Source organism: Hipposideros armiger, unplaced genomic scaffold, assembly GCF_001890085.2.
Source record: "Hipposideros armiger isolate ML-2016 unplaced genomic scaffold, ASM189008v1 scaffold_551, whole genome shotgun sequence".
Lineage (NCBI taxonomy): Eukaryota > Metazoa > Chordata > Mammalia > Chiroptera > Hipposideridae > Hipposideros > Hipposideros armiger.
The window spans coordinates 96,446-119,248 of NW_017731901.1; the positions used below are offsets into that span (position 1 = coordinate 96,446).

At 39.5% G+C, this 22,803-nt stretch overlaps 1 protein-coding gene across 1 annotated transcript; it reads right to left on the reverse strand.

The window, feature by feature from the left end:
- Nucleotides 1-19,206: 19,206 nt before the first annotated feature.
- Nucleotides 19,207-22,637, reverse strand: UBQLN2 (ubiquilin 2). Its single transcript, XM_019623473.1, has one exon. The coding sequence runs from the start codon at nucleotides 22,340-22,342 to the stop codon at nucleotides 20,468-20,470; it is 1,875 nt and encodes a 624-aa protein (XP_019479018.1). The 5' UTR covers nucleotides 22,343-22,637; the 3' UTR covers nucleotides 19,207-20,467.
- Between the last annotated feature and the right edge of the window lie 166 nt (nucleotides 22,638-22,803).

Sequence of the window (22,803 nt, forward strand, 5' to 3'; positions counted from 1 at the left end):
TAAGCCAAGGAATGTAGATGGCTCATAGAAACTGGAAAAGCCAAAGAAACGGATTTCACCCTAGAGCCTGCAGAAGTAATGCAGCCCTGCCAACACCTTGATTTTAACCTTAAAAATCTGTTTTTACTTCTCACCTTTAGAACTCTGAGATAATAAACCTGTGCTGTGTAAAGCTACTTAGTTTATGGTCATTTATTACAGCAGCACTAGGAAACTAATACAAGGAACCATTGAAAATTTGGATAAGAGACTGTGTTCTAAAATGAAGGTGGAAGGCTGGCTGATGGTTGCCTTGGTAACTTGTAAGCAAAGGGAAAAAAAGAAGTCAGGCTACTATATGGCAAAGCAGGAATTCAAACTAAAGTGTTGTACAATACAACTTATTTTTCATCTCAATATGAAGAAAACCAGCCCTATCTCTTTGGAGCTCCAGTGACTAAAATGCCTTTTAAAAGTTATCTAGGACTGCTGGGAAGACCAGAATAGTAGAAGTCCACATGTCATCTCTGTAACTGATATTGCCCATCCTAAAAGTTCTTCTCCAATGCTCCAAGAAGATCCACAAAAGGTTTCTGTGGGTACTCTTTAGCATGTTTTCATTCTACAGCCCTATACATGAAGATATACATTGACTCCTGCATAGAGTGTTGTCTCCAGCTGACATTGCTCAACCAATGGAACAGAAAATGATAACCATTTCCCATTCATCAGGGAGTGTTACAGTATCAGAAAGCTGACTCTTTTCCTCCACTGACTGTACTTCTTGCATTGGGTACCCAATATGAAGGACTGCCCATGGCAGTGCTTAAAGCCTTTCTGCAGAAGGTGATCTGGGAGAAGTCACACTGTTGCACTTAGATGCTAGATGAGGACCCTGTTGATTTTCAATTGAAGTTCACTAAGGCATATTCTAAATTTATGAGGATGATTCCAGGGGCAGATCAAAACAGACCACGGGTCCTCTCCAATTTGTAGCGCTTTTTTTAAAAAAATATTTTATTGGGGAATTGGGGGAGGGGAACAGCATTGGTGAATCTGGGAAGGGGAACAGACAAGTTGCTGTCCTTTCTTCCTTCAGACTAGTTGTAGAGGACGTCGCTTCACTGGCCCATGTTGGTATTATCATTGTGCTTTTCCTGGCTGAGGCAGATCAGTCACAGGCCTCTGGACGGCTGCTCACAGCAACTCATGGCAGCTCACAAAAGCTCACGCCCCCTGCTGGCCAGCCCCACTTAAGCCTACGCCATCGCCGGCAACTCACAGCAGCCCAGCTCCAGGTCAAGCTGTTGTTCACCATCTTAGCCGTAGAGGGCAGCATCACTGGCCCATGTGGGATCCAAACCGGGCCATGCAGCTCAGAGCTGGCATCCCAAGCCAACTCTTTATGAAAGTGCCACTCAGCCGGCCCTGTAGCAGCTTTTCTTCCCTTTGTAATTCAAACACAAGCAAGGAAAAATGTAGTTGGATGGCAAGGACACAGTTTCTCAGGTACTGGCAGGAGTAATCAGTTTTGGGAAAATGTGGAGAAACATAAAAAAGACAAAAATAAACTTAAGACTATAGTGTTAGCTTCCTAGATAAGGCAACTCACTCTTTCTGAGGATATCAACAAATAAGAGGGGACCTCCTAATAGAAAGCCAATATATCACTATTGTAAAAAGCCAGGATATTGGATAAAGGAATGCCAGCAAAAACTGAGGTAAATGCATGGGATGAAATCTAATGCTGAAGCTCACCACCCAGGAAATCACTTGCAAATGGTACAAACTAATGATCAAAATTGACGTAATGGGGGAAGAAGCCAGGAGGGGAAGAGCCTTATGTGTCTTTTTTCCTTGCCTTATTTTCTCCATGCCCTTTGCTTGTGGATACTATAGTCACGTATTCTCCAATTTCTACTGACTTTTCTCATGACCAACTCAGAAAAACATCCAAGTTGTGACTACCTTCAGATAACTTTCTTTTCGCTCATTCTCTTCTGAGTTTACCATAGAACTAAGTCTTCTGTTTGAGTAGCATACTTTTATCTTGTTTTCTGATGCTCCTGTTAAACTGTTCAGAAAGGATCTGCTGTGTAACTAAGGGCTACCATATTTTGTACTCCAGATGGAGTATCTGTAGGACTCCTGGGAGGCAAGGCATTTAAGTTGGTAAATAAGAGCCTTCTGAAACAAGCGGGAAAGGGAGAGTGGCAGTTTTACCTTATGCCAGAAAATCACTCAGAATTACAGGAAAAAAATGATCTTTGTGGATTTTGGGAACAAATGATACAAGGTTAGCAAGCGATTGATCCCACTGTATAGCTAACAACAAAGAAAAAAAAGAAAGACGTCACAAACACGGCAGTGTGAATAATGCTTCTTGAAATCTCCCTTGGAAGTTACAACAAATTGAACAGCTATAATGCAACAAAGGACAACATAAGCAATGTCTGAGAGATCTGTGCACTGACTCAACTAAAGGTGGGCAAATCAGGCGAGCAAGGGAGAAGGGAAGGGGGAAGTGCAGAGATGCAGGCTAGGGTCCACAGGATGCAGTCTGGAGCTCACTGCAGTCTTGGGAGAAGGAAGAATTCAAGCTGCAGGTGAACTTTCTGTGGCCCACAGTTCCGCATGAGGAATCAGCATATAATACGGCTGAACTCAGCATTTGGGGCAGAGACCTCGGAGCAATGACCAAATACAGGAGCAACGACCAAATACAGAAGGGTGAGAACTGTGGTTTAAGCCCCGACTGCCAGGCAGAAAATAGAAAACAAAGACACAGAACCTGGCCAACTCACCCCACCTACCCTCCCAGAGATCATCCCACTCACCCCCGTCCTAGTGTTAGAAGTAGGCTCCAGAAGAAACGGTAGCAGTGACAAATTAAATAACATAATGTCTACATCCCTGAGAACTGGAGAGACAGTCCCTCAGTGGCAGATGCACAGTGTGGCTATTTCCAGTGACAGGGAAGGAACTGTTATGGGTGAGACAGCTGTGGGCTGGAAGTCGCCATTGTTTGGAGCCACAAACACACCAGCTGCCTATCCCAGCCTAACCCGCCCCACCTTTCTGGTCAGATCCATGTGGGGGCAACCAGACCTGCTGGGACACACAGGTTTTGCATCAGGCTGCAGGGGCAACAATGGGGTCTCAGAAGCTCAGAACTCTATAGCCTACCACATCCCCCAATGGGGGCAGTGCTCTGAGACCCAGGCAACCTAATCACAGAGTAGAAGTCCACCTTCCAGGAAACCCCCCATCATGTGAGAAGCCAGAATAGTGCAAAACACAATAAAAAAACTACAGCATGAGAGAAAATAAAAGACTGCAGCAGGAGAGAAAATAAAACATTCCAGCAACACCTACCAGAAACCAAAAGAAAGACTTCTTCATATCAACCTGCTGCAGAATCCACTCCTGTAGATGCCCAGGAAGAGAAATAATAATTCCTTAACTGCCATGAATGACCAAAGTAACAAGGAAGCTCAAAAATAAAATGAAAACTCTACAGAATATGAATTTAAAGACATGGAACTATGTGACTTAAATGACAGACAATTCAAGATTGCAGTTCTAAAAAACTCAATGAGATGCAAGAAAACTCAGGCAGTTTAATGAATTCAGAAATAAAACAATGAACAAAATGAACATTTTACCAAAGACATTGAAATATTAAAAAAAAACAACCAAATAGAAATTCTGGAGATGAAGAACTCAGTGAAAGAAATGAAGAATGAAATAGCCAGTTCAGATAATAGAGCCAACAAGATGGAGGAAACAATTAGTGATATCGAAGATAGAAATCTGGAAATGGCCCATATGGAAAAAGGGAGACACTTCAGAGTTGAAAAAAATTTAAAGAACTCTACAAGAAATTTATGACTCCATCAGAAAGAGCAACATAAGAATAATGGATATACCAGAAGAAGAAAGGGAGAAGGACACAAATATTATATTCAAACAAATAGTTGATAGAAATTCCCAAACCTGTGGTAAGAATTGGAAATTCAAATCTAAGAAGCAAATAGAACACTAAATTATTTCAATCCAAACAGGCCTTCTCCAAAGCACACTCTATTGAAGCTATCAAAAATTGATGACAAAGAAAGAATTCTCAAGGCAGCCAAAGAAAAGAAGATGGTAACATACAAAGGAAAGCCCACTGGATTATCATCAGATTTTTCAGCAGAAATTACAAGCCAGGAGGGAGTGGAATCAAATATTCAAACTACTGAAAGGAAGAATTATGAGCCTAGAAAAATATATCCAGCAAAGAAATCCTTTAGATATGAAGGAGGAATAAAGACCTTTCCAGACATACAGAAGCTGAGGAAATTTTCTAACACACGACCTGCACTATAAGAAATAGTGAAGGAGGCTCTTCTATCTGAAACAAAAAAGCAAAGGACTACAAAACCATGAATAGTATTAGGAACAGACAGACAGAAGCAGGAAATGGCAACCCCTACACCAAATAGGACACTATACACAAACATAACAGGGTAAAGAAGAAAAAAAACACTTACAAAAAAGAGGAAAAAGACAACTTGCTACTGCAGTGCAGAAATCAACTCACAGCATAATTAGGGATAATTCGTGACAACAAAAACAGCAAAGGGGGGAGAGTAAAGGTCTGAACATGCAAAGGAAATGGAGATAGGAGTCATGCTGAAGAAAAAGGAATACTGTATATATGAAGCCATCTTCTACTTAAATTTAATGGTAACCACTCAAAAAAAATTCAGAACTGAAAAATATAACATAAAGAAAGAAGAAACAGAGGGAAAAATAATGGAATTCCACCACGCCAAAATAACAGATAGCCACAAAAAGGAAAAGAAACAATGGAGACACCATTCTATCAGAAAATCAAACATAGAATGATAGGAAATCCTCATATATCAATAATCATCCTAAATGTAAATGGACTGAACTCACCAATAAAAAGGCACAGAGTAGCAGATTGGATTAAAAAACTAAACCCAACCATATGCTGCCTCCAAGAGACACATCTCAGCTATAGGGACAAATATAGACTCAAAGTGAAAGGGTGGAAATTGACACTCCAAGCAAATAGAATTCAGAGAAAAGCAGGTGTAGCTATAATATCAGATGAAACAGACTTCAGGATGAAAAAGGTAAGACGAGACAAAGGGGAATATACAAGAAAAAGACATAACAGTCATCAATATTTATGCCCCCAATCAGGGAGCACTGAATATACTAAGCAACTGCTAACAGAACTAAAGGGAGAAATTGACCAAAACACAATTAAAGGAGGGGACATAAATACATCATTGACAGATATGGACAGATAATCCAAACAAAAAATAAAGAAATATCAGCTCTAAATGACATATTTGATGAAATGGACATAATTGGCATTTATAGAGCACTTTATCCTAGAACATCAGACTATACATTCTTTTCTAGGGTACATGGAACATTCTCAAGGATAAACAATATATTGGGACATATAACCAGCCTCAGCAAATTTCAGAAAACTGAAATCATACCAAGCATATTCTCTGATTACAAGGCTTTGAAATTGGATATCAATTGCAAAAAGAAAGCAGGAAAAACCACAAATACATGGAGATTAAACAATGTACTTTTACAGAACAGCTGGGTCAAAGAAGAAATAAGAGGAGAGATCAAAAGATACATAGAAACAAATGAGAATGAAAACACAACCTACCAAAATTTTTGGGATGCAGTGAAAGCAGTTTTAAGAGGGAAATTTATATCATTACAGGCCTATTTCAAGAAACAAGAAAAATCCTAGATAAATAACCTTATGTTACACCTTAAAGAACTAGAAAAATAACAAATTAAACCAAAAGTCAGCAGAAGGAAGAAAATAATAAAAATCAGAGCAGAACTAAATTAATTAGAGAAGAAAAAGACCATAGAAAAAATTAATGCAACAAAGAGCTGGTTCTTTGAAAAGATTAATAAAATTGATGAACTCTTGGCTAGACTCACTAAGATAAAAAGGGAAAAACCAAAAATAAATAAAATCAGAAATGAAAGAGGGGAAGTTACCACGGATGCCACAGAAATACAAAGGATCATCCAAGAATACTATGAAGGACTATATGCCACCAAATCCAATAGCCTAGAAGAAATGGACATGTTCTTAGAAACATATAGCCTTCCGAGGCTAAATCACCAGGAATTGGAAACTCTAAATAAATCAATCAACAGTAAGGAAATTGAATCAGTCATCTGAAACCTTCCCAAAAACAAACGTCCAGGACCAGACGGCTTCATTAGTGAATTCTACCAAACATTCAAAGAGGATCTAATGCCTGTCCTACCCAAACTCTTACAAAAAATTGAAGAAGAGACAATACTCCCTAACTCATTTTATGAGGCCACATTACCCCGATACCAAAACCTGGTAAGGATAACAGAAAAAAAGAAAATTACAAATCAATACCGTGTTTCCATGAAAATAAGGCCTAGCCAGAGAAGAAGTCCTAGCATGATTCCTCCAGGATATGGAGGGCACGTACCCCTCACATGAGGGTTTTATGACCTCTTTTTTTTAAAGATTTTTATTGGGGAATTGGGGGGATGGAAACAGTGCTGGGGAATTGGGGGAAGGAGAACAGACAAGTTGCTGTCCTTTTGTTGTTCAGTCTAGTTGTGGAGGACATTGCTTCACTGGCTCAAGTTGGCACCATCATTGCGCTCTTCCCGGGCGAAGCAGATCAGTCGCCGGCTTCTGGACGGCCGCTCACTGCAGCTGATGGCCGCTCATGCTGGCTGCTGGCTACACACGGTAGCCCATGGCAACCCACTGCCACAGGGGCTGCAGCCCACGCCATTGCCGGCGACTCACGGCAGCCCAGATCCAGGTTGAGCTGTTGTTCAGCATCTTAGCTGTGGAGGGCAGTGTCACTGGCCCTCTATGTGGCATCCTAACTGGGGCCCTCTGGCATCCCAAGCCAGCTCTTAACCAACACGCCACTCGGTCGGCCCATCAACAATTATTTTCAATGCAAATGGATTAAATGCTCCAATTAAAAGATAGGGCTGCTGAACTGATAAAAGAAGATGCTTATATAGACTGCCTACAAAAGACTTACTTCAGATCAAAAGGCACACACAGTCTGAAAGTAAAGGGATGGAAAAAGATGTTTCAGGGCTAGCCAAGTGGCGCGTTGGTTAAGAGCTGGCTTGGGACACCAGCTCTAAGCAGCAGGGCCCTTGTTCAGATCCCACATGAGGGCCAGTGACACTGCTCTCTACAGCTAAGATGGTGAAAAACAGCTCGACCTGGAGCTGGGCTGCCATGAGTCGCCAGTGACTGCATAGGCTGCAGCCCCTGCTGCAATGGGCTCCCGTAAGCTATGGTAAGTGGCTGGCAGCTGGCGTGAGCTGCCAAGAGCCGCCGTGAGCAGCTGTCCAGAGGCCAGCAACTGTCTGCCTCACCTGGGAAGAGCGCAATGATAATAGAAACATGGGCCAGTGAAGCAACATCCTCCACAACCAGACTGAAGAACAGAAGGACAGTAACTTGTCTGTTCCCCTCCCCCAATTCCCCAATAAAATCTTAAAAAGGACAAAAAACAAAAAACTGGGGGACCAATACTTATATCAAACAAAATAGACTTTAAAACAACCACTATACAATAGATAAAGAAGGATCCATTAATCCCACTTCTGGGTATTTATGGAAAGAAACCCAAAAGACTACTTTGAAAGGACATGTGCACCTATATGTTCATTGCAGCATTATTTACAATAGCCAAGATATGGAGGCAACCTGGGTGTCCATCAATGGGTGAATGCATAAAAAAGAGGTGGTAAATATATACAATGGAATATTACTCAGCCATGAAAAAGAATGACATCTTGTCATCTGCAACATGCATGGACCTAGAGGGTATTATACTGAGTGAAATAAGACAAAGACAAATACCATATCATATGACTTCACTTATATGTGAAATCTGAATAAAACCAACAAAACAAACAAACAAAAAACCACACACACAAAATAATTGAACAAACAAAACAGAAACTCATAGATACAGAGAACACTTTGATGGTTGCCAGATAGGACAGGATTTGGGGTGATAGGTGAGAAAGGTGAAGAGATTAAGAATTACAAATTGGTAGTTGCAAAATAGTCATGGGGATGTAAAATATAACATAAGAAATATAGTCAATAATATTGTAATAAATATGTATGGTGTCAGATGGGTACTAGATTTATCGGGGTGATCACTTCATAAGTTATATAAATGTCTAATCACTATGTCATACACCTGGAACTAGTATAATATTGTGTAAACTGTAATTGAAAAATAAAATATATATATATATTAAAAAATAAATAATAAAAAAATCCAGGATTAAATGGCTTCACTGGAAAATTCTGCCAAACAGGTAAAGAAGAATTAACACCAATTTTTCTCAAATAATTCCAAAAACAGAATAGGCAAGATCATTTTCTAAGTCATTTTATGAGTCCAGCTTTACTCTGATATCAAAGCCAGGCAAAGATATCACAAGAAAACTACACCAACACCTCTGATGAATGTAGATGTGAAAATCCTGAACAAAGTACTAGCAAATCCAATCCAACAGCATTATTATTAAAATAGTTATATATCATGACTAATTTAATTTATTTCAAGAATACAACAGTGGCTCAAAATACAGAATACTAATACTAATACCAATGACTACTAAATTGTATTTCATAATTCCTTCCCTTTTTTCACCCAAAGTCACGGGGATGTAAAGTACAGCATGGAGAATATAGTCACTGACGTTGCAACAACTATGTATAGTGCTGGTGTGTGCTAGACTAGTTGAGGGGATCAATGAATAAATGATATAAATATCTAACCACTATGCTGTACATCTGAAACCAATAAAAAACAATATTGAGTGTCAACTGTAAATGAAAAAATTAAATAATTTTTATAATTTTAATGAAATACTCTAATATTGGGTTGTTGGAAAAGTCATGACACATGTTTGCAACAGATGGCACTAGTTAATTTTTGGCAGTACTAGAGTCATTCACATCTATGTTATTGGTATGTCATCTGACAGCTGACAGTTCTAGCTTCATTCTAAAAAAATTGAGCAATTTGGCTGAGTTTTGGAGATTTTACAACAAGTTGAAGATGGAAGACCAAACTATGTATTTTTGCCATATTTTACTGTTTTACTTCCACAAAGGGAAGAATGCATGTCAAGCTTGTGAAAAGTTGCATAAAGTTTACGGTGACAATGCTCCATCAGAATGTCTGTGCCGATGATGGTTCATGAAATTCCGTGCTGGTGATTTTGATCTCAACGATGTTCCATGGTCTGGGAGGCCCACCGAGGTCGATGACTACAAAATAGAGGCATTGATTGAGTCAAACCCACGTTACACGACACGAGAGATTGCAGAAACATTGAACATCCATCATTCAAGCGTTCATGACCACCTGAAGAAGCTGGGATATGTAAGCAAGCTCAATATTTGGGTCGTATGAACTCAAAAAGTTCATTTGACAGCGCGTATAAATATCTGGAATATGCTCATTAAACGTGAGGAAAATGATCTTTTTTTGAAGCAACTGATAACTGGGGATGAGAAGTGGATTGTTTACAACAATGTGGTGCACAAACTGTTTTGGTCCCGATGTGATGATTCACCTCAAATGACATCGAAAGCAGACATTTATCAGAGGAAAGTTATGCTCTCAGTGTGGTGGGATTTTGAAGGTGTAGTATTTTTCAAGCTCCTACCAAGGAACCAAACAATCAATTCAAATGTGTACTGTCGGCAACTGGACAGTTTGTATGAATCCATCATCCAGAAATGTCCAGAGCTTGTTAATTATACAAAAGTTGTGCTCCATTGTGACAACACGAGACCACACACAAGTTTGATCACCTGTCAAAAATTATTGGAGCTTAGATGGGATGTGTTGCCACACCCACCATACTCACCTGACCTTGCGCAGTCAGACTTCCACTTATTTCATTTTCTTGAAAACTCCTTGCGTGGTATAACGTTCAATTCAGATGAGGCTGTAAATCAGCACCTTGTTCAGTTTTTCGCAAATAAATACAGGTCCTTCTGGGCCGGCCGAGTGGCGTGATGGTTGAGAACTGGCTTGGGATGCCAGAGGGCCCCGGTTCGGATCCCACATATGAGGGCCAGTGACACTGCCCTCTACAGCTAAGATGCTGAACAACAGCTCAACCTGGAGCTGGAGTGCCGTGCTTTTACATGCAGCCTGTTCAGCACTTCCAAATAGTAAACTTGGTTAACTACTTGTCCAGTTGACACAAATTCATAATGAATAATCCCTCTGATATCAAAAAACGTTAACAACATTGTTGCAACAATTTTGCAACTTAATTGTGTGTGTGTCAATGTAAAAATGCCATACTAGAAAACGGGATATATATAACAAATATATACATCATATATTAAATAAAATGTTAATATGTACCTCTGTCTTCTCTTTGTTATGGGAACTGGAAGTGGGTATGGACAGGAATTTTTTCTTTATACGTTTCCGAATTTGTTTTTGTTCTTATAAGTATATGTCACTTTTTAAATTCAAAAGTGAAAATCTGGGCATGGAAGAGAAAAGGTTTGTAAAAAATTAAATTTAAAAAGATAAAAATCTATTTATAATATATCAAAAATTTAAAATTCATATTTTAATTTGCATAAAACTGGGTAAAAACTTTAAGATTATAGTATTATCTCTGGTTTGAGTGCTTTTCTTATTTTCTTCATTATATTTTACAGTTTATTTTACAATGAGTATATATTCCTTTTATAATAACGTAATTAATTTTAAAGGCTACACTAGACCCTACTGAATTTATTTTTTAAAGTAATTATGTGTTAAATAATAATTATATTTTATTTTAATTACAAATGTTTGAAACAATCTCACTGAAATGTATGGGAAGAACTGTGCTGACTTGAATAATTTTGGAAGTGACTCGAGTCTGTAAGACTAAAGGCAAATAAACTATTCATAAACACTATACTGTAATTGAGAAAGTTGTTTCCCACAGGCGTAGGGGTTAACAATTTAGATACTGCTGTATATACATATATGCTGAAACTAAACAATTGAGTAGATGGCATATGGTGGGAGACAAGTTTCTCATAGTTGGAGTCAGATGTTCAAGATAAGTAATGGATGCAGGTTTCAATAATACATATGTATTATCAATGGTCCTTTTGGGAATGGATTAGAATTGGAGATATCAGCAAGATCTCATGTTTAGCTTTATATAGATACAGATGATTACATATAAAAGAAATATTTACTATACACAAACACGTTTCCTTGCTCTGTCAGCTGAGAGGGCCTAGGAGCAATGAAATTCCAGTAGATACGAGCACATCTAGCACCCAGGTCTTTGTTTCCAATGAAATTCTCCAATTAAATGCAACTATGGGTCCTAGACAAGACAGCCAAGAAATAAACAAATGAGCTTGGAGCACCTTGAAGTGCCAGAAAGGAAATGATCAAACAAACGATGGAGATATGACAAAACACCTTGAAAGTCAACCTGAAAGAGCACCCAATGGTCAAAGCTATTTATTTTGAGCAACGAAGTAAATGAAGTAGTATCGGATTGCAATCCAAAGTTTAAAATAAATTTCCATGAGTCTATACTGATATAAATATTTATTAAATGAATAAATGGGTAGAAAGAAAAGTCTCTCATGCAGAAGAATTTCTAATAAATTATGTAGATACTTCACCCTGAAGGAGGTGGAACATAACTCTCCACCTAAGTGAGAAATGTACATAGTAACTTCCTTCCAGAGAGTACATTATTGAAAGGAGGGTAAAAGAGTAACTTTACAGTGGATAAAACTGATACACAATATCTCAAAATAGGTGATCAAGGTCAACATCAACAGTGGTAAGTCATGCTAATAATATATATGCTTGATATAATGTGATGAAAATACTACTTTATCTCTGATCTTCCTTCCCAGAATCCATAAATCCAGTTTAATCATGGCAAAAATATCAAAAAACTTCCAAGTGAAGGACATTCCACAAAATACCTGACCAATACTCCTCCACTCTATCAAGATTATCAGAAACATGGAACGTCTGAGAAGCTGTCACAGCCAACAGGAACCTAAGGAAATATGATGACTAAATGTAATACGGTATCCTAGATGGGATACTGGAACAGAAAAAGGACATTAGGTAAAAACTAAGAAAATCTGAATAAAGTATGGATTTATATTAATAGTAACATATCAATATTGCTTTATTAATTGTAACAAATATAGCATACTAATGTAAGATGTGAAAAATAGGAGAAGTTGATGTGGGATACATGGGAGGTCTCTATACTATCTTCATAATTTTTCCACACATCTAAAACTATTGTAACATAAAAGGTTTATTTAAAAACTAGTCAAAGGGACTGAATCCATCTAGACATAGGAATACATCCAGAAATGGAAGCAGGAGTGTTAAGTGAAGCATGAAGAAAGGAAATATCTACATGGCGACTGTATGAGGGTAGTTCATAGTGTAAGCGTATGTGGAGGGGAACTTGATTTAGCTGGCAAAATCAGTTACTTACACACACACACACACATTTGAGATTCAATGTATATTCTTCAAATAAGGAAACTCACGTTTCAGCCTGTTCCCAGCATCAGGAAGCTCTTTCCCAGATCCTTTGGAACCCTAGGGAAACTTATAAAAAATATATAGCATAATGACTTGTAAAATCATTTATTTGATGTAATTAAACCCAAGGTGTTATGTAAAGCAAAGCACAAACTTTTTTTTCTGCTCCAAAAGGATCCTTCTAACCAAAATATGACATATACTTTGCTATCATATCTTGCATTTCATTCATTCTTAGTTTCAGCATCCTCCCACCACTTTAACCATCATCGTGAATGATAAGAGGGTAGGAAGATAGTATCAAGAGAAATAGGTCAGAGTAGCGCTGTAACCTTCAACTTCAAACCAGAGTTATTTGACCTCAGGCATCCTTTCATATTTCCTTCTCCCAATCTCTCAGCATTTTGTGACATTAAGTTTAAGATCTTGTAGTTTGAGTCCTTTTTCCCATGTGTAGTATCAAGAAATAAAATGAATATTGAATTTACCTAGATTTTATGTCAAAAAAGGTATGCAATCTACCTCTGAGTTGCTGCTTACCAAACAAGGAAATGGAAGATAGAAGTCTTTAACATGACTTCAATCTGGAAGAACTTGAATCTCAAACCATGAAACTTCAGTGAGAAGTTGAAAAGTATTGGAATAGCAGCTTTAAAAGGAATCTTGAAGATCTTCTAATTCAAAATTCTACCTGATGCATAAAACCATTCTTCAACATTTCCGTCAAGTGGGCTTCTGTTTAAACAGTTGCAGAGAGGAGACTTAGGTTCAATTAATTGCTAGCAATTTCCTAATAGTAAGCCAAAATTCTGACTTCTTGTAAAATCTTAGTTTATCTGTCCTCTTGAGCTAACCAAGTAAATGTTACCCTTCTTCTGACAAGGCCTTTAATTATTTGAAGAGCATATCCACAACCCCCAGTCTTTAGACTAAAGCATTTTTTATTTTTTCAATAATTGTTCTCTATTTGTAAATGAGTCACCATTTTGGTCACTTTCCAAGTTAGTTGTGTCCATATTGATTGTGGCACTCTGAAATGATCCAAATCTCCCAACATAAATTATCAAGTACAGCATAAAACATTATAAAGGACTTCCTTGTTCTAGATACTATGCCTCTATTAAAGGAAGCTAAGATTTCATTACATGTGTGTGCACTATAACCTCATATGGTTGGCTCATGTTAGAGTAAATTAAAACAGAGTTCATCTTTACATATGCTATTTTTAAGCCATATAACCACTATTTTTGGTAAATGAATTTTTGATACAAGACTTCACATTTAATCCTGTTCAATTTAATCCTGGTAGATTTGGCTATTTTTTTCTTTAGACTACTAAGAACTTTTTGGATCGTGCTAGAGATAGCCAGTATATTTATTCTGCCTTCTAGTAGTACACTATTTGCAATGGGATAGGCAAGCTATTTTATGGTTTCACACTAGTCATTGAAAAATAACTTAAATGATGAGGCTGGCCAAGTGGCACATTGGTTAAGAGCTGGCTTGTGATGCCAACTCTGAGCAGCATGGCCCCGGTTCGGATCCCACGAGGGCCAGTAACACTGCCCTCTACAGCTAAGATGGTGAACAACAGCTCGACCTGGAGCTGGGCTGCCGTGAGTCGCCGGGGATAACGGCATAGGCTGCAGCCCCTGCTGCAGTGGGCTACCATAAGCTACCATGTGTGGCTGGCAGCCGGTGTGAGTTGCCAAGAGCCGCTGTGAGTGACCGTCCCAAGGTCGGTGACCAATCTGCCTCACCCGGGAAGAGCGCAATGATAATACCAACATGGGCCAGTGAAGCGACGTCCTCCACAACTAGACTGAAGAACAAAACGACAGGAACTTGTCTGTTCCCCTTCCCCCGATCCCCCAGCGCTGTTCCCCTCCCTCAATTTCCCAATAAGATCTTTAAAAAAAAAAAGAAAAAGAACTTCAATGAGACAGAACTGAGTTTGGAAACCTCTTGTCCACACTGACTCAATGTTGAACACTGTCAATTCAAATTACTAACCCATCTATTGTCCTGTCATTATCATCAGTTCATGTTACACCATTTTATTCTCAAGGACATTTTGAGAAACTATCAAATGCCATGGTGAGGTACACATGTTTATTGCCTTCTGAGGTCTCTTGGAGGCAGCTCAACAAGCAGGCAGGCATCCTCCAGAGCAGCTGAAGCACAAGTGGCCCATGTGATTGCCAATTTGGATACATACCACATGTATTAGGCCACTATGCACAGATGTATTAAAGTATAGTTTCAAATATTAGCCACAACTCAAAAGTCAGAAAGGAATCTCCAAATTGCAGTTATTGATTGTGACAGAACTGATTCTAACATATTAATTTTTATGCACGTGTTCCAGGGTGAATAGCAGCAGAGATGTATCCATTTAACAAAAGCTTATGTGTCTCCAGCAGAGACGTATCCATTTAACAAAAGCTTATATGTCTCCTCAACAACCCCCAGGAGGCCAGCTAGTATATACTTTTGTTATAAAATCTCTATAATAGACTGGTATAGTTTAACAGACTCAGGGGAAGCAGAATAGTAAACTGTGTAAGTGCACACTCTAGAGTCTCAGAAGTGAGTTCAAGTTTTGACTCTCACTTAATAGCTGTGTAACCCTGGAAAATTACTAAACCTCTTTTAGCTTATTTCCTTATCTTTAAACTTGGGAAGATAACAACAGTACTAATAGGGTTGTTATAAAAATTGAACATAACCATGAATACATTAGCTGTTACTGTTATCCCAATCTAACAAAGAAAGTAATTTAGTCTGGGAAGACAATCTTACAAAATCCACCTAGGGCCAAGTAATCATCTTTTACTTGCTTTCATGCTCATCAACAATTCTTTCAATAATAAATTATAGACTCTTTCCCGAAATTACCTTAAGTTTGCTAACCTAAACATTGGGCCAAGAAGTTCTGAAGTTGGATTTTGAAAGTACTGTCTTAGGGAGCTCAAATCTGTGCTCAGATACCTCAATACAGCTGGAGCTATACATGCCTCAATACATATCCATTTAATAACGTTGCCCACATGTGTCAGGGCAAACGACTGCTTATTTGAGGGTGGCTTACCCAAACTTTTAAGTTTGTTGGGTTAGAGTAGCTTTTACCAAGGGTTTTGACCCATCATCAAAGTGTCTAAAGCTTAGGTTGGCATATACACCACCTAATGGAGCTGTTGTTTGGGGTGGCTTCAGTCTCATGTCTTCCAAATCATGCTTCTCCATTCTGTTTTTAGAAAATTGCTTTTCTCCTAAGTTTCCTAACAGACTTCTGGGAAGATGGTAGCATTAGAACAGGTCCCCAATTCTGTCCTTTCTCCCACAGATAAACACAAATTACCAAAGGGAAACAAAAATTGAGCAAAATCTGTACAATGAGGGTGGGAGAACTCAAGGAATTTCTGTAAAACATGATGCTGATGGGGGCATACTGAAGCTTGTCACCAATCTGAAGTTCTGTGATATACTGACAAACCAACAAAATCCTGGCAGAAAACCTCTAATGCCATCTAGTTTAAAAGAGCAAGGACTGGAAGTAGGGGCACGCAGTGAAAAAACGGGGATGAGAACCTGTCATTAGTTGAGGGAAGCCTGAGTAACTTCCATTTTTATTTAAGCCTCCAAGTATATTTTTAAAATAATGCCAAATTAGGAATATCAAAATTGTCAGTTTAAAATTTTTACATTTACTAAATTAAGCTGTATGATGAGCATTATCCATTGAGTGAGTCTGGATCTGTAGCTGGAGTAATCAATTCATTTGAGGATAATGTCACAATTCTAAATTTGAATCCCTTTGTGAACATGAGACACAGGCCAAATGGCTTCCCTGATACCTTAACCCCAACCTCTCACTAGAATTACTTCATTTGTTGTTATTCTGACACTGCAGATCAACAAAATTTGGAATAGGTTGACTACTCTCTGAGGGCAAGCTCAGTGTCTCTGATCGTGGTTTCTCAATAAACACGGTGATCTCAACCTGATATGAGTCCTCTTTAATGAGCCAGCAGGGCTTGTTTCAAAGTTATATATCCTATCTCCCCACCATCACGCACCCATGCAAGTGATGAGAGTGTATATGATACAAACCACATACCTGAAGGACAGGCCAATAGAGCAAATCAGAAAAGCCATCTTGAGGTGAACTTCTCCTGCTGGGGTTGTCCCTAACCCCCACTCCTTCCCTAGTACCTCATCCTGCTGCATCACAGCACCAGTAATATAAACTTATACCATCCAGCAGTCCAGTGTAAGCTTAGGGAGGGGATGAAAACCAAGTAAACAGTGAAAGCATGTAAGAATTGCCCCACTCTTATTGGAGGGGAAGAGATGGCAGGTCGAGCTGTACAATTCTTGATTCAATGTGGAAAAAAATGATAAAATGTGAATTAATTATAGATAAAGAAAACCCAAAATAAAAACAGAGCCTGGAAATAGAACTTGCAAAATAAAATAGGAAAAAGTTACATCATATAAGAGATGGAGGAAGAACAGTTAAAATAAAAAAAGCGTAAAAGTTATAAACAAAAACTAATAAACTAGAAAGCAAAAAAAAAATACAGAATTAATAAAGACCTGGATCTTTTCAGGGAGGAAACAAAATGTATAAATTAGTAGTCACAATATAGTCACGGGGATAGGAAATACAGTTTGGGGAATATAATCAATAATATTGTAAAGATCATGTAGGGTGCCAGATGGACACTGGACTTATCAGGGGGAATCACTTCATAGACTGTGTAGATGCCTGACCACTGTGCTATACCCCTGAAGCTGAAGCTGAATAATATTGAATGTCAACTATAATTAAAACACACACACACACACACACACACACACACAATCTCATCACGGGATGTAAAGTACAGCATAGGGAAGACAGTCAATGGTATAGTAACAGCTATATACCATGTCAGAGGGATATTAGATTGGGTGGGGTTATCACTTTGTGAGGGGTGTAAATGTCTATTACATTGCTTTGTACACCTGAAACTAATAAAAAATAAATAAAAAAGAGGAAAAATAATATAATAAATATTTAGCAAGAGCAATTAAGGAATTTTGTGTTCCTTCAATGTTTGAAAGAAATTTACCTGCCAAACTGTCTAAGCTAGGCCTCAGCCAACATCCAGTTTTTCCTGTGGCTACTGAATTATTACTATTTTCTATGCCACTGGCTTATTTTAGTATTTATTTCCCTATAAAACCATCCATGTTATTCATTAAAATTCTTAAATTTTTTTGGCAGACTTTGTCTTTGTAATTATTGCAAACACCCAGCATCATATAGCAGTGAAATAATAAATCACTATTTCTTAATTTGGTGTCCTGAGGAGCACTGACAGGCCAAATGTTATCAGGTGTGTTTAGAAGAAAAAAGGTGGCTCTTCAAAGTTTAAGAAGTGCTGAATTAAACAGTTAAACAGCTTTTATTCTTTAAACTGAAGAATATACTTATTAAAATTTTAATAATGTTAGTCAATATTTACTGCACAATGACTCTTCAAGAGGAACTATAGTATACAACATTTTGCAAACTTATTTGAACATCTCCCAGAGGAATGTTTTTTTCAAGAGTGCAATTTAAAATTGCTGCAGCAAACATAGTCTGGTTAAAATGAAAAGCAAGATAAGAATGCCACTGCTACTTCAATTATTTAGTGCTGTTCTAGAAGTGTTTAACCCATGCAGTCAGAAACTGTTATAAATTTTGAAAAGCACATGTTATAACTTATCTTTGATATAATCACATACCAGGAAAAACTCAAATATATCAATTGAACATCTCTGAAGCAGGTTTCAGTAAATTGCCAATTGAAAATTATTCTATGAAAATACATTCTTCCACTATATAGGAAAAATGACCACATAGGTAACAAACTGAATAAGAGCTCCCATTCACAGTATTTTGTCCTATATGTCTATATTACCTAGGAATACATTTATCACAAATTATACAGGACTTAAATAAACAAAACTCCCTTAAAGGATGGAAAAAGCATTTTTAAAATGAGACATGTTTCTGGAAAGCATTGCAATTCTGTAGTTCTCACTATCATCAATTTAAGATAGTCCCAAACAAATTCCCACTTACTTTTAGGGGAAACCAATTAACTGTAAAGTTCATCTGGTAAAATAAATGTCAGAATCATCAGAATATTGTGAAAAATAAAGAAGATCAATAGGAGGACTTACCCTAAAAGATATGAAATCATATTTGTAACTCAATAACTACAGGCTGGTATACTGGGGCTACAATGCTCAGCAGTACTAAAGAGAATTCAAAAACAGAATAAAGTTTATATATGCATGACACTTCAAATGGACAGTGGGTACACAAACAGATAAATACTGGCTAACAACTGGAGGAAACAAGTTAGAATACCTAAAATCCATACATCAAAATAATTGAAGAAGAACAAAGAAAATTTTTATGAAAACCATTAAAATTAGAGAAATATAGGGTAAGATTTCTATAATCTTAGGGTGGAGCAATCCTTCTAAACATGATCCTTGGGCCAGAAGGCAAAAAGGAAAAGATTTATCCATTTTTTATTATTTTTTTATTTTTTTAGTCATTTTCAATGCATTTTCCCCTGTGCATAAGAGAAATAACTGATAAGAGTCAAAAGATACAGTTTCCTTTATACATAGCAGTTAAAAGTAATGCAAACATCACATGACACTTTCAGTGAAAGTTACATTTCTAATTACAAATGAAAATGTGTATTATTAGGGTCTCTTTATGAGAGAAGCTGAGAAAGAAGTCTTAGGTAAAAAGCACTTTCCTGGCATTACTACACTGATCCTTCAGGCTGCACAAAGATTAAGGTCATATACAGTCAATCAGCAAATGTTGACACAATTTCACACAGTAAAGTTTTCTGTACAATTAAATGTATACTTAGAAATACCAGGATAAACATTTCTACTATATTTTAACTGAACTTGCCTAGCCAACATTTTCACTGAGTTGATCAAAGATGCTGTAAGATTCTACAAAACTGTGACATACCTAGCTCCAGAAATATTTCTTATATTCTCTCATTTTGATTACACATATTCTGCTCAGAAATTCTGTTGTAATATTTCTAGATGTACAGTTCCAATTGTGCTTACTGTACTGTGTACAAATATAACAAAAAAAGATCAAAGACTGATATAAATCTTACAGCATTTTGCTAGCAAAAATACATGCCAAAGTCACAATAAGCAATATTGTACCACAAATTAGAGAGCTTCAAATAATTTGCTTCTGGTTTTAATATTTTCATTCTACATTAAATTACTATAAGCTAATGTTTAAAATGCAAACAAATTGGACATCTGTAGGACAAAACTTGTTTACCCAACTGTGAAGTTTGATACCTGTTTCCAAAAACCACAATAAATGCAGAAGAAAGAGAAGTGTTTGCATGCAACACCTTCGAGTGAACAGCATTGATTCCCACCATTCAAAACAGACAAGGAAGGAAATGGATGGATAGATGGAAGGAAGGAAGGAAGGAAGGAAGGAAGAAAAAGGAAGGAAGGAAGGAAGGAAAGAAAGGAGAGAAAAGGAAGGTAGGACAAAATGAAGGAAGGACAAAAGGGAGAGAGGGACTGAGGGAGGGAGATAGGAAAGAGGGAGGGAGAGAGAGGAGGGATCGGTGTATGGAGTCCACCTTAAAATGGATCATATTAGATTTATAACTAGAGAGATTTAAAAGAATCAAAATGAAAGTAAAGCATGATTTTGTGTGTTTAAAGATTTAAGAGCCATTATCAAAAATAAGATACATTTTTTTCAAGGTACAGAAATGTAATTATGATGGCTGGGAGCCCAGCAGCCTCTCAATGGCTGCATTGATGTCGCCTCCTGTTGCTATTAGAGCCTGCAAGTTTGCTTCACGGTTTAAGAACCCCATTGCGTTGAGCTGTTCCAGTTGTTGTTGAAATCTGACTTCTGGATTTGGCAGCTGTGGAGGATTTGCTCCAGCCAGAGCCTGCACCATTTGCTGAATGAATTGCTGGTTGGGTCCAGATTCTGATGTTGGGCTCGTAGTTTCACTGGGTGCAGAGCTAGACATGGTGGGCCCAGGGGTGCCGCCTGAGCCAGTGGAACCAGGGGGACCTGCAGGGCCAGTGGGTCCTATGGGCCCAATGGGACCTATGGGGGTAAATGGGACTATGGGGCCAATAGGGCCTATGGGTGTGACTGGGCCTACAGGGCCTATAGCGGTTCCCAGCACCCCCACCCCCACACCTGGAGTGAAGCTTGGAATGAGGCCAGGAGCTTCAGTGGCTAATGTCTGTAGCCCCTGCTGGATCTGCATTAAAGCCTGCATTGCTCTTGGGTTTGACATAGCTGACAGCGTATCTGGATTCTGCATCTGCTGCAGGAAAGCCGGGAGCTGCGGACGCATCTGCTCCTGCAGCTGAGGATTTGCAGTAAACACTGGGCTATTCAGCATCATCTGTGCAGCCAAATCTGGATTCTGGCTCAGCGACTGCATCATGCTTCTCATGTAGGGCGCAGACAGCATATTCTGGATCAGCTGGGGGTTTTCAGTTATCTGTTGCAGCAAGCTCTGCATTCCTGGGGTACTGAAGATGCTGGCAACATAATTGGCTGCAGCCATGGTGTTCCCAGTAGCACTACTGGAGCTACTGCCAGACCCACTGCCACTGCTCGTGGTTGTGCCGGTGGTGGCAGAACTCTGAGTAGCCGGTGGTGGTGCCCATGGATTGGGTAGTGGATCTCGATTTTCGGTGCGGGAAGGCTGCGTACCTTCCCCGGAGGAGGAACTGCTCCCCGCGGAGGCAAACGGATTACCCCCAAACTGCTCTTGTGCAGCATTCAGCATGGGTTCTTGAATGTCAGTGTACATGCGCCGTAGGGCATTATAGCCACCTGGGATGCTTTCGAGATTGCTGAGAGCCAGGTCTTGATTTCTCATCATCTCTTGCATCATTGCTGGATTCCTGGCGATTTCGAGGGTTTGCCTCATTATATCTGGGTTGTTGAGCAGGTGACTGATTTCTGGGTTTCTCTGAATCAATTGTTGCATCTGTGGATTGGCCATAATGAGCTGCCTCATCAGATCGGGATTCGAAAGCATGCTCTGAACAAAGGGATTTTCCATGATTTGGATCATCATCTCAGGGCTGGACAGGAGCTGCTGCTGCATCTGGTTCTGGAGCTCAGAGAAGTTGGTCGAGCTCAAACCCAGGCCGCTAAGGCCTGCAAGTCCTCCCAGGCTCCCCAACCCAAACGGGTTGCTATTTGTGGAAATAGGTGTGGAGTTACTCCTGGGAGTCGACGCGGTAGTAGTATTAGTTCCCGCAGCATTACCGGGCTGTGTGGACTGGCCCTGAGGTCGGTTCTGGCTTTTGATGACAAGGTGAACAGTCAGTCCATCATGGATGCCGTGCTGAATCAAGGTATCTTGATCTTTTAAGATTTTTCCGGCAAAAATCAGCACTAGCTGATCTGTTTGGGATTTGAAGCGTTTCGAAATCGCTTCCTTAAACTGCTGGACTGAGCTATTCTCGGGCACCGCGAACTCCTCTTTCTCTTTGGGAGTCTTCACAGTGACTTTGATGATTTTGGGCTCGGCCTGAGCAGAGGCAGGGCCTTGGGCCGCAGCAGGGCCGCGGGAGGGGCGCGGGGGACCGCTGCTCTCGCCGTTCTCAGCCATGGCGGCCGCGGTGACGCAGGCAGGCAGGGAAGGCGCGGGCGGGCGAGAGAGAGAGCGAGGGAAGGAGGAAGGAAGAAGGCGCCGCCGCAGCAGGCTGGGCCGGGCCGGGCGGGGAGCGCGGAACACAGTACCTCTGTAATGAAGATTGCGGTTTTCTGATCCTGGGGTGGAGAGACTGCTCCGTGTAGGCCGCGGGCCGAGATCTCAGCGCTCAGGTCTCTGGGACTCCGCCGCCGCCGTGTGATCCCACCGCGCGCACTCCCAGCAACTCACGTAGCCGCTCCGCCCGTTCCTCCCCGCCCCTTCCCCTCCCCCAGTGCTGCGCGCACCTCCCCGCCCCCCTCTGCTGACGCGGCGCCAGGCCCAGAATGATAGATACGACTCAAGCAAAATTAAAAACTTCTGTGCTGAAAAAAAGAGGGAGAAAGAGGAGTGAGCAAGAGCGAGAGACGAGGGAGAGA